The sequence below is a fragment of the Paramormyrops kingsleyae genome, chromosome 8 (assembly GCF_048594095.1).
Source record: "Paramormyrops kingsleyae isolate MSU_618 chromosome 8, PKINGS_0.4, whole genome shotgun sequence".
Classification (NCBI taxonomy): Eukaryota; Metazoa; Chordata; class Actinopteri; order Osteoglossiformes; family Mormyridae; genus Paramormyrops; species Paramormyrops kingsleyae.
Window position 1 is genome coordinate 34874952 of NC_132804.1, and position 15674 is coordinate 34890625.

At 38.9% G+C, this 15674-nt stretch overlaps 2 protein-coding genes across 3 annotated transcripts in view; one reads left to right on the forward strand and one right to left on the reverse strand.

The window, feature by feature from the left end:
* LOC111832835 (cadherin-4-like) overlaps positions 1 to 15674 on the reverse strand; it is a 362676-nt gene that overhangs the window by 323099 nt on the left and 23903 nt on the right. The window lies entirely within an intron of this gene.
* On the forward strand, positions 4473 to 7275 carry LOC140577580 (uncharacterized). The gene is made up of 5 exons (XM_072714928.1): positions 4473 to 4484; positions 5373 to 5563; positions 5660 to 5815; positions 6261 to 6350; positions 6746 to 7275. The coding sequence occupies exons 2-5, from the start codon at positions 5378 to 5380 to the stop codon at positions 7031 to 7033; spliced, it is 720 nt and encodes a 239-aa protein (XP_072571029.1). The 5' UTR covers positions 4473 to 4484; positions 5373 to 5377; the 3' UTR covers positions 7034 to 7275.

Below are 15674 nucleotides of genomic sequence, written 5' to 3' on the forward strand. Positions count from 1 at the left end.
GGGACACGTATAGGGAAATCAAAGATTTTTCAGAGATTGAAGGCAAAGTTGAATAAAAAACAAAAGTGCTGTCATGACCAAACAAGTACATCTCCCCTTTTGGACACAGGGAAGGCACAAAGGGCAACGAGAAAAGTGGAGCTGGTTTGGATGATGTATGATGACAAAACACAAGGGTTTGTGCAAGTGAGGACAAAAAAGGAGGGACATGAAGGATAAATGCCCCTAAGGAATGGAAAAAGAAAGCGTTAATAGACGAGGCTGTACATTTATTTTTCCCAAATGGGAAAAATGATCATGGAAGAACCTCAGAGTTTCATGTGGATTTGAAGAATTTTGGAGAACATTCAGTAGATGATGACAGTACAGTAGGAGACATGTATGAAGCCACAAAGGTAACAATCATGTGGTTTTACCTGACAACTAAAAAAAGAGGGGTCAGCAGTTCTGTGGAGACACAGGATGAACCAAACATCATAGATCTCACACAGGGAAACCTGCAAGGTGTTTCAGGTCTTGAAGCTTGCCAACCATTTGCAGAATCACAAGAAACCAACATTTTGGATGTGATTTATGTTGGAAGTCCTGAAAATCCTCACTGAGGATATACTGGACAACAATATTGTCACAATATAAACTGGAGAACTGTCTTGATGAGCAGAGTCTGGAAGGCACCTTGCCTATGACACCTGAAAAAAAATCCTTGTCATCCATCATGGCCAGATACTCTCTGAGCTTATTGCACATTTCAACGATGAAAAGCCTGTGAAGAGTCTGACATTCAAATTAAGCTCCTGCTTCCAAATGGACAGTATGAGATGAGATAGGATGAAAGAGGGGTTCTTAGAGGTTGCCTTTCTGAATTATGGCATGAATTCTATGAGCAGTGCACCATGGGTAACACCTTCAATGTACCCTTTCTCCAGCATGATTATGGAAAGCAAGCATGGGAGAGTGTAGGCCAGATCATTTATTTTGGCTGTCAAAAAGAAAAATATCTCACAATTGAACTTGCTCCAGTGATCTTAGAGCAAGTAGTCCTGGGACATGTGAAAAATAATCTCATAGATAACTTTCTAAAGTATGTCTCATAATCATATTGGACCACTTTGGAATCCTGCTGAAGAGACTTCAAAAGCTTAGACCAGGAAGAACAATTGGACATCTTAGACCACTACAACTGCAGAAAAATACCAACTGAATACAACTTTGAACAAATTCTCCAAGAACTGGCACACAAAACTCTCATCCAAGAGCCTGCTTTTGTGATTGAGCAGTGTAATGGTATGCTTTCCCCTCTCAAAAAGCAGCTTGAAGAAGAGGGAGCTGTCTATGAAAAGAAAAGGAAATAACAAAACATATGACCACAAACCTGTGAGAGTGTGATTCAAAGCAACAGTCTCTGTTTCTTAGATTCTGTACAGGCTCCGATCTGTTTCTAGGTAAGACTATAACCACTGACTTTACAGACATCCAGGGCTTTGAAAGAAGGCCTGTGGCACATACTTCTGGGTGTCTTCTAAGATTGTCAATTTATTACAATAGCTACCCAGATTTTAGGTATGAAATTAATAAAATTCTGGAAAGTAATATATGGGTCAAGGACATAGTTTAGTGCCATAGACATGTGCCATAGCCAGGCAGTCAATACAATCCACATTTTACATATTAAGGGAATATGATTTTGCAGAGTAATGCATGGGTCATGTACATAATTTAGTGCCTCAATCTCTTAATATATTTTTTATGAAGCATTCCTATGTACATTAGCACTTTAATGTATCCACAAGGTGCAGCACTAGTGTAAATTGCAATTATAGAGTAAACACATTCTGCCGTTACACTGTAGATCAGGGAAAGACATTCCTGTACATGTAAGCTTAGTTTTTTAAAAGAGGTGTAGAAGTGAATACTGTTTTGAACATTATTTTATTTATTTTTTTATTTTCAATATTTTAATACTCCAGTTGAGCACTAAGTGGAGGGGTTTTTGGCAGTTATGTTTGCCAAGAAACTAGTTAAGCATTTGAAATAAAATACAGCGTAGGGATTTAGAAAAAAATATATTACAACAAGGAACTGATATAGCAAATGTTGTGATCCAAGTGTTCAAGTCTAACAAATGTTTTAATTAATTTGTTAAGATTAATAAATCATCTTTAAGTATCACTTGGTATTCTGCCACCTACTGGTGTAATTTGTTTTTGCACTTATACTTCTAACAACGCTAAGAAGGGCGAAATAGGAGGCAATGGTCAAAATCACATTTGCTCCTCTTCAGACATTTTGTTTCCATAGAAGGTAAGAGGTACTAATAAATGACAACACATATTCCAATTGGACAATGGTTTACAAATTAATCTCTATAAATGTATCTGTATTATATTGGATGGTTCAATTTTATATGTTGCTTTATTAATCATGAATTTTGGTAATTTTATGCAATTTCACTTAAATTACAATTCTTAATAAACCATTCATAATTTCATATTAGTTTGAGTCCCTGACGGAAGCATTGGTATGCCTGAATTGTAAAGGTTACTGTAATGAAACTTTTCTGACATGATCATCATGAACATTTCTAAAGAGCTATATACAGAATTTTGGCATTGGTGGAATTATTAGGAGTATAATGAGACTAGTTTAATGCAGCTAGAGTGCATTAATTCAACATATCCACAACAATTTCTCAAAGTTGGATGTACAAATCTACATTGCCATACACATAAGAAATTTACAAACGAGAGGGGGCCATTCGGCCCATCAAGCTCATTTGGGGAGAACTTAACTAATAGCTCAGAGTTGTTAAAATCTTATCTAGCTCTGATTTAAAGGAACCTAGGGTTTTAGCTTCCGCTACACTAGCAGGAAGACTATTCTATACTCTAACTACACGCTGTGTAAAGAAGTGCTTCCTCAAATTTGTTTTAAAATGTTCTCCCGCTAATTTCCACTTATGGCCACAATTTCTACTTTTTAAACTAATATTGAGCCATTTGGCTGAACAGCATCCAGACCCGTTAGAATCTTATAGACCTGGATCATGTCCCCCCTTAGTCTCCTTTGCTCAAGGCTAAACAGATTCAGCTCAGCTAACCTCTCCTCATAAGACATTCCTCTAAGACCAGGAATCATTCTCGTAGCCCTCTGTTGCACCTTTTCTAAGGCAGCAATGTCCTACTTAAGGTATGGTGACCAAACCTGCACACAATATTCTAGGTGGGGTCTTACCAAGGAATTATATAAATGTAACATCACCTCCCTTGACTTAAACTCCACACACCTAGAGATATAACCCAACATTCTATTGGCCTTTTTTATTGCTTCCCCACACTGGTGAGAGTGGGACATGGAAGCATCAACATACACACCGAGATCTTTCTCGTAATCAGCTACCTTTATTTCAGTGGAAAATCATCAATAACTTCCATATTATTTTCTGATATAATTTCTGCACATAAATAGTCACATGGGAAGTCTTTAAAAGCACATTCATCCAGGCAGATCTCGATTGAATCTTGATCCACTGTGTGAAGATAATCTGTTGTGGCGTACAAATTTGGCAGCGCATACGTGAGTGAAGGCCGGCCACTTGGAGCACGACTATTGTGTTGTGGGCATATCCTGTGATTGTTCCAGGTCCAGCAGATCTCGTCAAGTTCCTCCTATTAAACCAACAAACAGAACGTTATTCTTATATACATATCGAAATAACAGTCATGAGACTGAGACAACATGAAATTATGTGATTGCGCTGACTAATTTAGGCTCTATATACTGTATATACACATTTATTTATTCAAACATTATACATATATACCATAATATTACAATATTGTCATAGTTCTATTCTTGTAATTCGTCAAAATCTGTCATCCAACGGCCTTTTTCAAGGCTCATCTCTCAACAGCCTTTTAAGAGGCTACTAGGGTAATATTTTACCATAGTGTCCTTCATAACAGACATATTCTCAAAGTACTGTCATTCAACAGCCACTCTCAAGGCTAATCTCTCAATAATTGTGGTAGTTGTGGTGAGGAACTGAGAAATTATGTCTTTCATGCGAATACAGTCCGAGTTCACGCTGGCTGAAATACACTCTAAAAAATGATTCATGGGGTTAGTAAGTAAAGCTTAAAATCAATAGCTTTTTCTGCATAAAAAATTAAGTTTGTTACATGTACACATTGTAATCAGTTGATAACTTAATTTAATGAGTTGGTCTAAATGAAAATAAAGAAAACAGTCTTAGCTCAGTAATATATCGATTTTGAACAGACATTTCTGTCTTAACTTAACATGAAAGTGTATTCAGTTAATACAACTTAAAAATCTCGTAAGCATCCTTTAAAAGCTGAGTACAAGGCTGACTTGCCCGGACATGTTGTGCTCTCAGACCGCTGATCGAAAGAAACGGAGGCAAAGAGAGAAAGCGGGAGAAGCGCTATTTTGTACGGAATGTTATCAAACGTTAAAGCTTGGTGGTGAGTACAATTTTTTGCCTTGTTTTATTCACAGCAGCTAATAACTCTAACTTTAACTCTATCAACACGCACTGCAAGAAATCCTTTTTATACAACACTAAACTTTTCCTCGGCGAGTGGTGGTGATGTTTAAGCTAGTAACGTTACACTTCTGGCTAACTGGTGAAGTAATTCGACCGTAACATTAGTCTTTGTTAAGTTTTGTTTTACGGTGGCAGCCGAATGGTGTTAATTGACACTGAACTTCTGTAGCAGTAGTTTTAACTCTGCAAAGACAGGGTAATACACGTTTTGCTTCTTTCTACTTTGAAATCGTTGCAGCGTTGATATAGGTTTGACCAGCAAAAGGCTGGGCCGTTTTACATTCATGACTAAACAAATGTAGGTTACTGAGTATACATTCGGTTTAACATCGAACATCGATGCATTTTGATGTTTAAGTCCTAGAGTTATTTTTATGTGAGATTGAAGTTTGTTAATTGAGCCCTAGCTGAAGAACAGCCTGTGTCAAAGTTCAGTCTAAAAACGCGGGCGAGGAAGCGAACGCCATTGTAGAAACGCCACAGGAAAGATCTTAAGTAACCTTCATAAACTAGTTGTTTTAATGACATTACATTGAGTGTGCATTAGCACATAAAATATAATTTTGCTCTTTTGGGTGTTAACTGCAGATACATAAGCGCAGTTGTATCACTTAAGAAAAAATATCTTTGATTTGGAAACATAACTATAAAATGGCCAACTATAGAACCAAGTTGAGAGGGCTCGGATGCCCTGAACTTGATGTGAACTCTCTCAGAAAGAAGCGACTACATGAGAAAGCACCTGCAAAGAATGTCAAAAAGCCAAAAAAGTCAGAAGTGAACTATTTACCTCCTCACCCACAAGGAGAAATGGAAGAAAGTTTGGAATATGAAAGAGTGGAGCTCCTCAGTGAAGTGAGGAAGAGGGACAACTGTCAGATCATCAGTGAAAAAATGGCGAAGACATTCTCCATTCGCAGGCAGGAAGTTGTCAATCAAGCACCAAAAATCAATGACCTGAAAGAAAGATGGCCTGCTCTTTTTGATGCAGTTCAGGTAAATATTTTTCCATAAGATAATTTGCAGTATATTCTTTTAAAGTAAATTGTATACATTAACATGTTGTGCCTATTTGTGCCTTTTTTTATACAGATAAACCAAGAATTCAGAATGATCACCACTGTTAACCTGGAGACAACATTCATGGCAAAGCTGGACCAGTACTCTCAGAAAATAACGTCCTTGCTGTCCTCAAGAGGAGGGGCTGCAAAAATGCGCATTCAGCGCATCCAGAACATGCTGCTAGAGGTATGAATGAATGAAATGTAGTTTATTTCAAATAGGATAATCCACTTTTTTTTCCCAATAGGTGATATTGAGTCTTAAAAGGTAGCTGTTTACAACTCAACTGTGTCAAATTATTGTTTAGAGCTTGAGGCACAAATATCAATTAAAACTATAAATACTGAATAATAAAACAAATTATAGGTGATGTGGATCATGATAGGCAGAGTAATTTGCAAGATTTTGCAGTTTTTCTATTTGTTACCTGGATTTTTCAAGTTCATGAATTGATCATTTCAGAGAAATGGCTGTCTTTGAAATGATCAATTCATTATTTTGATTATCACTGGAAATCTATAATTGGTACAGTTCAGGCCATATAAAGTCAATCCTTTTTTTTTTTTGGATGTAATTATCAAAAACCCATCCTCCTCGAAGAGCAGTTCGACATTCTTTTTCTTATTCACAGGACGATTCTGTGGAGAGAAGGCGAGAGGTCGCTATCCGTGGCTTAGTGGTGTATCTCAGGGAAAAGGAGGAGGATCTCTTCAAAGAGCAGGTAAATCAGACATGACTATACTTTGTGTTAGAGCTACGATCTAATCTATTATTAATTGATTTCTAAATTAATCGGCAACTATTTTGATAATTGATTAATCAGTTTGAGTAATTATTTAAGAAAAAGAAGTCCAAATTCTCTGGTTTCAGCTTCATAAATGTGAATGGTTTCTGGTTTCTTTACTCCTCTATGACAGCAAACTGAATATGTTTGACATTTGAGGTCATCATATTGGGCTCTGAGAAACATTGACATTTTTCACCATTTTCTGACATTTTCTGGACCAAACAACTAATCAGATAATCGAGAAAATTGTTAGTTGCAGCCCTATTTTATGTTACTCTCATGTATAAGTATGATTACTTAAAACATTTATATTGATTCTGACCTACCAGGATGGTGGCGGGGATATTACCAATGAAGTGATGAAGATTGTAACCAGAGGTGCCATAACGTCTGATCCAGCCAGCGCAAGGATCATACTTGAAGGAACAGAAGTCCTAGCAGACCTGGATGTACCCAGAGCCTGTGCCTTGCTAATGGGGCTGATATATGCACTCAACCTCAGCTACCCAAAAGAACTGAAAAACACTTTTGAAGTGTTTCAAAAGATATTCCTCGAGCTGGATGATCTGAAATCCAGTCCTAAGGTAATGTCACTAAAAAGTAAACTGTTGTACTAAAAAATGTGAAGAGTGAGGCTATCCTCAAATTAAACAGGAAATGTTCCACTGTTGTTTGCAATGTGTTGTGTTACATACTGTACAGTAGGCAGTAGGTGTAAAGTTGAGAGTTAAGCATTAAGTACACCTAGTTCAAAATAATGCACTTTAAAAGGATAGCTCGGGTCTTTTGAAGTGAGGCTGTATGAGGTACATATGTATAGTGAGTGTATTACACACAGTAGATGGCAGTCAGTAAGCTCCACCTACGGAGAAGCAGACGGGGCCACCGGCACGCAAGATGAGCTTTACATCCTAATAAAACTGATGTCAGTTTAAATGTACATTATATCAAGAATATGTTTACTGCTTTATTTTGCTATCAGACAGCCTTTTCTGTGAGGAAAGTTCTACTGCTTGTTGTTTCAATCGCTCTGGCGCACCAGTGTCCATGGACAAAAACAGCGGTGTCGGTGGCAGGAATGTGCTGACTGCTGTCCACTGTGTGTAATACACTCACAATGTACTTCATACTTAAAAAAACCTGAACTATCACTTTAACACAAACTTGAATCAGAGCATGACTGTCAAAATGTTCAGTCTTTTTGAGACAGTTTTACAGGGGTGTTTTATGTCATTTATTTTATGGAGGCAACAATTTTGTCTGCTATTGAAATGTCAATGTCTGGAATGGTGGACTGGTGTTCTAATAAACAGTTTGATCATAAAACTGGAATTTCAATGTATAATTTATTGTATAATTGTAAGTTATAAGTTATTGTAAGTTATTAGTACTCAAAAAAATTAAGGTAACAATTTGCATGGATTATATAAGTTTTAATAACTAAATGGAGTAATTTTTAAACAATTAAAATTAAGTTGGTTCAACTTAATTAAGCTTGTACAGGACAAAGCAAATCATGTTGTTTGTACGTAAGTAATAGAGTTTGCCTAACTAGAGAACTCTTGTGGCATTTACGCAATAGTGGCTAAGCTGAAATAACTTAAAAAGATCCATGCAAATTGTTACCTTAATTTTTTTACGTTAAGCCAGCAGATCATTTTTTAGAGTGTAGAGGCCATTCTTCTTAATGCCGAAAGGTACAAAGGTTTCATTTCCAATGAACCACCCCTGGAGCCAAAGGGGGGTGATGTATACCTATATAGGAGTCTGAAGGGAGGAAGATCTAGCATGGATTTTCGTTTTGACCAAATGCTGTGGAAACAGAAAGGGTCAAATTATAACAACATTAAAAAATACGGTGGAAGAGTGATGAAGCGGTATTACCATATTAGGACACCTCAATATGACAAGGGAAAAAGAATGTGTACTGCTTAGTACAGCAAGAAGAAGATAATTTGGCGACAAATTTATTTTTGATTCACTACCTGGGGGATGAGAGTGTGCATGTGCCAAGGAAACATGGCAATGCAAAAACAGAAAGAATTTTCATTCCTTCCAAAAAAGAGGTTTTCACACACATCCCTCACAATGACCATGGGCAAGCTCCATCTATATCGGTCCACCTTATCCAAAGCCTGCAGTAGCAGTGTAGCACACATGCCTGTGAATTGCCCACGTAACGTCAAGCAAGTACAGAACACAGTGTATGCTAGCAGGAATATACAAAGAATTTCCCACGATGAAATGTTCAGTCTCCATGAACTGGCATACCAGCTTCCAGGTTTTGTCTGGTACATTTCTAGTTTTCCCAATCTTCTAGTTTTTGCTGGGATGCCTGATATATTGGATTTGGCACGCGCCAACTTGGAGGATGCCATTACGTTCAGCTACCCTCAAATCCTTAGCTATGACACAACCTTTCAGATGGGTGACTTTTATGTTTCTGTGCTCGCCATGAGAAACACTTCTCTAGTTAATAACCCTGTATTTCCTGTAGGCTTCATGCTGCATGAGCGCAAATTCATGCAGCATCATGAAATGTTTCTGATTGATATTCTGGGGAAACTTGGGATGGGTTCTAAAAAATTCCAGAAAGTGCCTGTCACTGTAGACAGAGAAAAAGGAATTGTTGGGGCCTTGAAGAGGAGGTTTCCTAACATTAGCCTAGTTTTCTGCAGGAACCATGTGTTGCACGACATTGAGTACTGGGTCAAAAAACATGGGGGTACAAGGGATGATGTGAAAGTACTGAAAGACCAAATCGACATACTCATTGATTCAGCCAACAGAGATGAATTTGAGGCACAATGTTCCAAGTTTGTGAATGGGTGGTCAGAGGAATTTGTGAAATATTTCCACCAGCATCTGAAGGCAGATTTGTGTGACAATGTGGTCTCCTTCCACACCAAGCGATTTGAAGCATTCAAACACAAAAGCCCAACAAACAATATCAGTGAGGCCATAAACAAAATGATTAAATCACAAAATGAGTGGAGGGAACTTCCCGTTGATGCAGTGGTTCTGTCTTTATACTACAGGCAATCATATTTCCTTTTTGAATTTCAAAGAGCCAGATGTGGTTTGGGAAATTACAGTGTGAAGCAGGGGGTCACTGTTGCTCTGAGGGATGTTAAGATGCCTTCATTTATTCCCTTGGAGAGCATTGTTGAACGTGTCAAGGCCCATGTCAATGAACCTTGCAGAGTGGACAGACCCACTGCTAATCAGTTGATCTCACAGACATCCTTAGCAAAGACTGTGGTTGAGATTGGCCTGGTGAGTCTGAATTCGTCTTTGGGAGTGTTCGTAGTTAAAAGTCCATCAAATGAATCAGTCCACGTAGTGCAAAATACCTCCAGCGGCACAACATGCTCCTGCCCTAGCACAGGGAAGTGTTTCCACATTCTGGCTGTGGAAATGGGAACTGGGCTACGTTTCTCCACAAAACAGACGTACAACCTTTCAGTGATGCGGAAAAGGGGTAGAGGAAGCGAGAGCAAATCCGGAAGAAAAAAGCCACGAACAAAAGATTATGATTACTCAGTGGATCCGGCCCTAGATTCATTACTTTCAAAAATGCATGGCTCCCTGTTGCATGATATGTCCCAAGTTCTTCCTGATGTCACTATGAAACAGAACAACACTGATAATTGTGATATGGCTGTGCACAAATCAAATTCTGAGGGAGACGGCAGCTTTTGTCATACTGGGTGCTCTGATATACAGTAGAGAGAATCCCAGAGGCAGAACCAGATCTGAAAAAAACACAAACAGAGAAAAACATATTTGCTCCTTGGCTGCATATGAAAATGAATGAGCCATCACAGGCTACATAGATCAAGCTCAGGTGTTGGACTCTGTTCTGTGTATGTCCACCTTTATTTATCAGATGGCTGCACTTTCAAGCTTTGGCCCAGTTTTACAGTTTTGTGCCGCTCAGAGAGCCTTAAATTTCGATACAGTCCTGATGCCCTTCAATACCGATCTGCAAGGTCCTGGTTCCCACTGGCTTCTTGCTGCAGCAGATTTCACAGAACAGGAAATTTACATATTCAGTTCAATCCACAGTTCTGAAACGGCAAGAACCGCAAGCTCAACTCTCCTGAAAGTTGTGGCATGCATTTACACGACAGCTGGAGAAAATTTTCGGGCATCTGACTGGACAGTTACAGGTGTCATAAATGTCCCACAACAAGCCAATGGTTATGACTGCGGCGTTTTTGCCATTGTGTATGCCTGCTCAGTCATCACCAACTCACCAATAGGGTCAGTTGACAGCCATAAAGCTAAGTTGTGGATTCACTCCCTAGTTGAAGACTGCAAGCCAGTGAAAACCAGACGATCAGGCCTCTCACAAAAGAAGCTTTTATGCCACAGAAGAAAGGTGCAGTCATATGATGCAGAGATGAAGGCTGTACCTATAAGAGAAACAGAGTACAACTCCACCTTGCAAAGGCGAAAGCTAAGCCACACAAAAACTAAGAACTGGACCCTGTGCTACTCATCAAAATGTAAGGGTGATCCAGAGTACAGGGATGAGTACATTTTGTGTGTCATTTGTAGGCGGTGGTTTCACCTTAAGTGTATAAAGTCAACTGACCGTTTAGTCGTTGCTTGTACCGACTACCACAAATGTTTAATGTGTTCTAACTAAACCAGTGAATGTGGCATTTTGACTGGCAATCTTTCACATCTATAAAAAAATATGAATATTAGTTTTACATACTAGGAGTTACAAACAACAAAAGTAGTGCCAACTTATTCTCTTTTGTTCAGATGATTTATGTTTCTTATGGGTGAAAACTTTCAAATTTGAGTTAAACATGCTAAGAATTCAAAAAAATGTGTGCCATCTAATATTTATAAATGAAGATAACAAAACAGTCATTTAGCATGTTTATTTAGAACATGATAGTAATAAATAATAGCAGACAGATTTTGAGGATCCCAGTGGGGAATGAAAACAAACTTGACTGAAGTGTAGCTACCAGTTGTGCCACCTATAGAGAGCTGGGGGTCACAGGCCTTGCTCAAGGGCCCCCACATGTGCTGACACTGGGCTTGAACGGGTGACCTTTGAACCATGAGTAGAGAGGCTTAGCTCACACAGCCACATGCTCAGGTGTATGGAACATAAGATGAATAAGTTCCTAACACAAAAACGCTGTTCACAGAGTTTTGGCAGTGTCATAGTCCACAAGTGGCAGTATATAGCTCAGTGGGTTAAACCTCTGTGCCTCTGACCCAAAGATTGATTGTTCAAGCCCAAACAGCACATCTTTGGGCTCTGTTTTTGTACCCCTGGGCACTGCAATGGGTGAAGCCTTAGCATGCTAAATTGAAATTTTAAAGTCTTTAAACATTTGAAAGATAAATCTTAAGAAAAGTCAATAGGTTTGAACAAGTTTTTTTGTTAGCAATTCGATCTTAGTATGTACAACTATGGAGATGAAATATAAATTATCTGAACGAAAAATAATTACTCAGCAGAACAATAGGTGGTTTTCAAAATCTAGTGCAATAAGTTGGCTTAAATTTAATGTTGCCTTAACTTTTTGTTTTTCATAGTGCACGGATTGACGCATTAACTGACTACTCGGGAAACCACTGACCATCGACGGTGCTGCTGTGGAGAGAGTAAGGAGCACCAAATTCCTGGGGGTGCACATCAGTGAAGACCTCTCCTGGACCACCAACACTGCAACACTGGCAAAGAAAACCCAGCAGCGCCTCTACTTCCTGCGCAAACTCAAGAAGGCAAGAGCTCCACCACCCATCATGACCATCTTTTACAGAGGAACCATTGAGAGCGTCCTTTCCAGCTGCATCTCTGTGTGGGGTGCACTGAATACAACAGGAAAGCCCTACAGCGCATTGTGAGCACAGCTGAGAGGATCATTGGTGCACCACTTCCCTCCCTGAAGGATATATACACCACCCGCCTCACCCGCAAAGCCATCACAATTGTGAGCGATGCAAGCCACCCTGCACACGATCTGTTCAGCCTCCTGCCCTCTGGAAGGAGGTATAGGAGCCTTCGCTCCCGCACTACCAGACTCAGCAACAGCTTCATCCACCAGGCTGTGAGACTACTAAACTCTCTCCCCCCACACTCAGCGCCAGCCAACAGAGCCACCAGACTGGCAAGTGGCTAGGAATCTGTCGCCCCCCCCCCCCCAAAAAAAAAGGGAAACACTCTGGACTCTGACCCACAGAAACGACTACCTCTGAAACTACCTCTGAAGTACCTCTGAAATATACAAATTGCACAATCTGCTACTACTATTATTATTATATCATTATTGTATTATTATTATTACTATTACAGCTGCTATTACTATTACTAGCATTACTATTATTGAATTTCTCTGCACAGAAACACTTTTTACAATACTGGAAACACTTTATATATCTCTATTTCAGTACCAAAAGTACATGCCTTAAGCTGCCTGCACTTTATATACTTTATATACTTTATATACTGTTACTCAGTACTTAGGATGTGTTTTTGTTGTGCTTGTGCACTTCACTGTTTGTCCTATCCTGTCATGTCTTGTCTGCGCATGGGACAGTGAGAAACGCAATTTCGATCCCTTTGCATGTCCAGTGCATGAGAAGGAATTGACAATAAAGCTGACTTTGACTTTTACAGTATTCTACATAAAGTGCAATTAAAAACAAATCACAAACGGTAGACCTTTATATCCCAAATAATTTCACAGTCACAGAATTTTAGAACCTTACTTACCTAAAAACGCACTTCTTAAATCATAAATCTTATGTAGTCCAACAACGTTCGCCCCTTCTGCCGACTAAAATACTGCTTATCCAACGCGTTAGTTTCCAGGGGCTGTTGGTTACATTAGTCGTCTTTTATGCAATCGAACAATAACTAGTTGAGGACGGCGATTGGATGGACATCAATTGGGGTACCAACTGGAGCGTGGCACAAGTCCAGGGGTTTTAATTCCTACACAGAGGTTGCTGTATTCAGAAGAGGGCTTTTGCAAATAAAAATTTATATATATATATATATATATATATATATACAGTCGAACTTCGTTACAACATACCTCGGGGGAATTAAGAATTTGTACGTTATAACCATAGTACGTTGTAACCAAGTCCCTCAAAATGAATGATAGAACACAAAATGTATATAAAAAACTTTTAGAAAACACCCCTCAAGTAGACACTATGACATACAGCTTGTGTAGTTTGAAGAATATAATAGGAACTATATTCTTCAAACTAGGTTAATATCAGTTACTCATAGACAGCCGACATAACGCAAAATCCACTGCCGTTTTATCGTTCAAATTGCCTTACTGTAACCTAATGTCAAACCGAAATTATGCACCTGTATATGATTCAATTGGCTGAAATAAATTTCGATACATGTGTTAGACATCTGTCTTTTGTTAATTTCTTTCACTATATGTCACACAATTACCCCAATAACCACACAGTTTCAGAACTTAGTTCGCGTTGGCAGTATAAGGCTGCCATGTATAAGGCTGAATTATTTCCACCTTGTCGGTCAGCGAAATCAGTTTCCTTTTAGCAGGCATCTTGCTTGATATGCGGCAGCATGACACCATGCAAAACCAGGGCTTGTCCTTTGAAAAATGCAGGCGCACACAAATTTGTGCACCTAAAAAGTGCTAGGTGCACAATTTTTTTTGTGCACCCTAAAAGTGCTAGGTGCACAATTTTACCTTTTTTGTGCGCCTAAAATGTGGTTGGACTTTGGTGCAATGGGTCAAAATGTACTTGTATTTGTACATATTTCTGTTTTTTGTAGTCCTAGTGTTAGTTGAGAATTTTGTCCTAGTTTTAATGCTTTAACATATTTTGTAGAAACCCATTTAAAGTGAATCACTTTTTATTGGTGAATAAAATTTGCAATTCAGAATTCAGTATTTTTTGCATCAATACTTTGGAGATTGTCCTCAATTTGCATAACACTTGCTGCAGAAGGCTCAGAGGGGAAGAGCACCATAATATTAAGATTATATGGGCCAAAACTTAGAGATGGCATCCAATAATTTGTATGAGCCAAATTCTGTTTCTCCACTGAAATTGCATTTGTTAGCCAGTGTCTTCTCTGAAAACTTCATTCTTGGATGAAGAACACATCAGCAGTCGATCCCAGAAGCAGCCAATCCTTAACATGTATACAGCAAATACTAACTAGCTATGAAGATGCCATCTCTTAAGTACTTGAGTAATTTTGAGTAGGTTGCCTTCCAGGATAGAATCGGCAACTAGACCACAGGGTGAGTAATGACAGTAGCCAAGGATATTGCTGTTGGACTAGGACTAGGAGTGGGGATAGCTCAATATTAAGAGTTGGACAATAGGGTTGGGTCGATAGACGATGCCATCGTCCATCGCCGATGGCCGATAGACATCACGAAGCTGAGCCGACATCGCGATCCTCCGCCCCACCCCCGCCGCAGCAGCAACCAGCTCACGAAAAACATACACTTAATCACACTATATAGCCAAATTAAATGCATGCTTTCAATTTCAGCATCTTTACTTATTTTATTATTATTATTATGAGGAAATAATAACAAGGAAGTTGTTAGCGATCACAATACAAATTACAGTGAACTCCAAACGAATTACACGAACTAGTTCGTTTACATTAATAAATGAGGCATACAGAAACAGCAGGAAAAAAAAAGATTTAAATTAGATTAAATAAACTACACCAAATATGCCTTTTTCATGGTTTTACCATAACGAACAGAACGTCTGCGCATCTTTTGCGCGGATAACTTGACCGCAAATCCTACCCACCACTTCAGACGTATCTCGTGGCTGTCCTGTTTCATTCGGTCTAAAGCCAAAGTATTGCCAGAAAGGTGAATTTGCACCTTTTTTACTAACCAAGTTTGTCGACGCCATTATAACGACACAGATCACTGTGCCTATTCATGCCAGAGTCCCGCGGAAAAAGTGATTGACAGGTGGTAATTTGTGTGTAACTTATCTTTATTTATTTATGGTTTGGTTATGGGTAAAACAAAGACCGGGTAGTGGAAACGGTAGGCTACAATTAATTAATTCGTTATGAATTAATTATTTAACAACAACCATCCCTCCCCTCCCCAAAAACGTTGCATTCTGACACGGATGACCCTTGCTATCCATGCTTTTTTTCAATGCCATTGTTGTCATGAATAATTCCGTGGAGCGTCGAGTGGTCACGTGACAAATTATGAGGCGCGTACAATTTAATTATTTTTT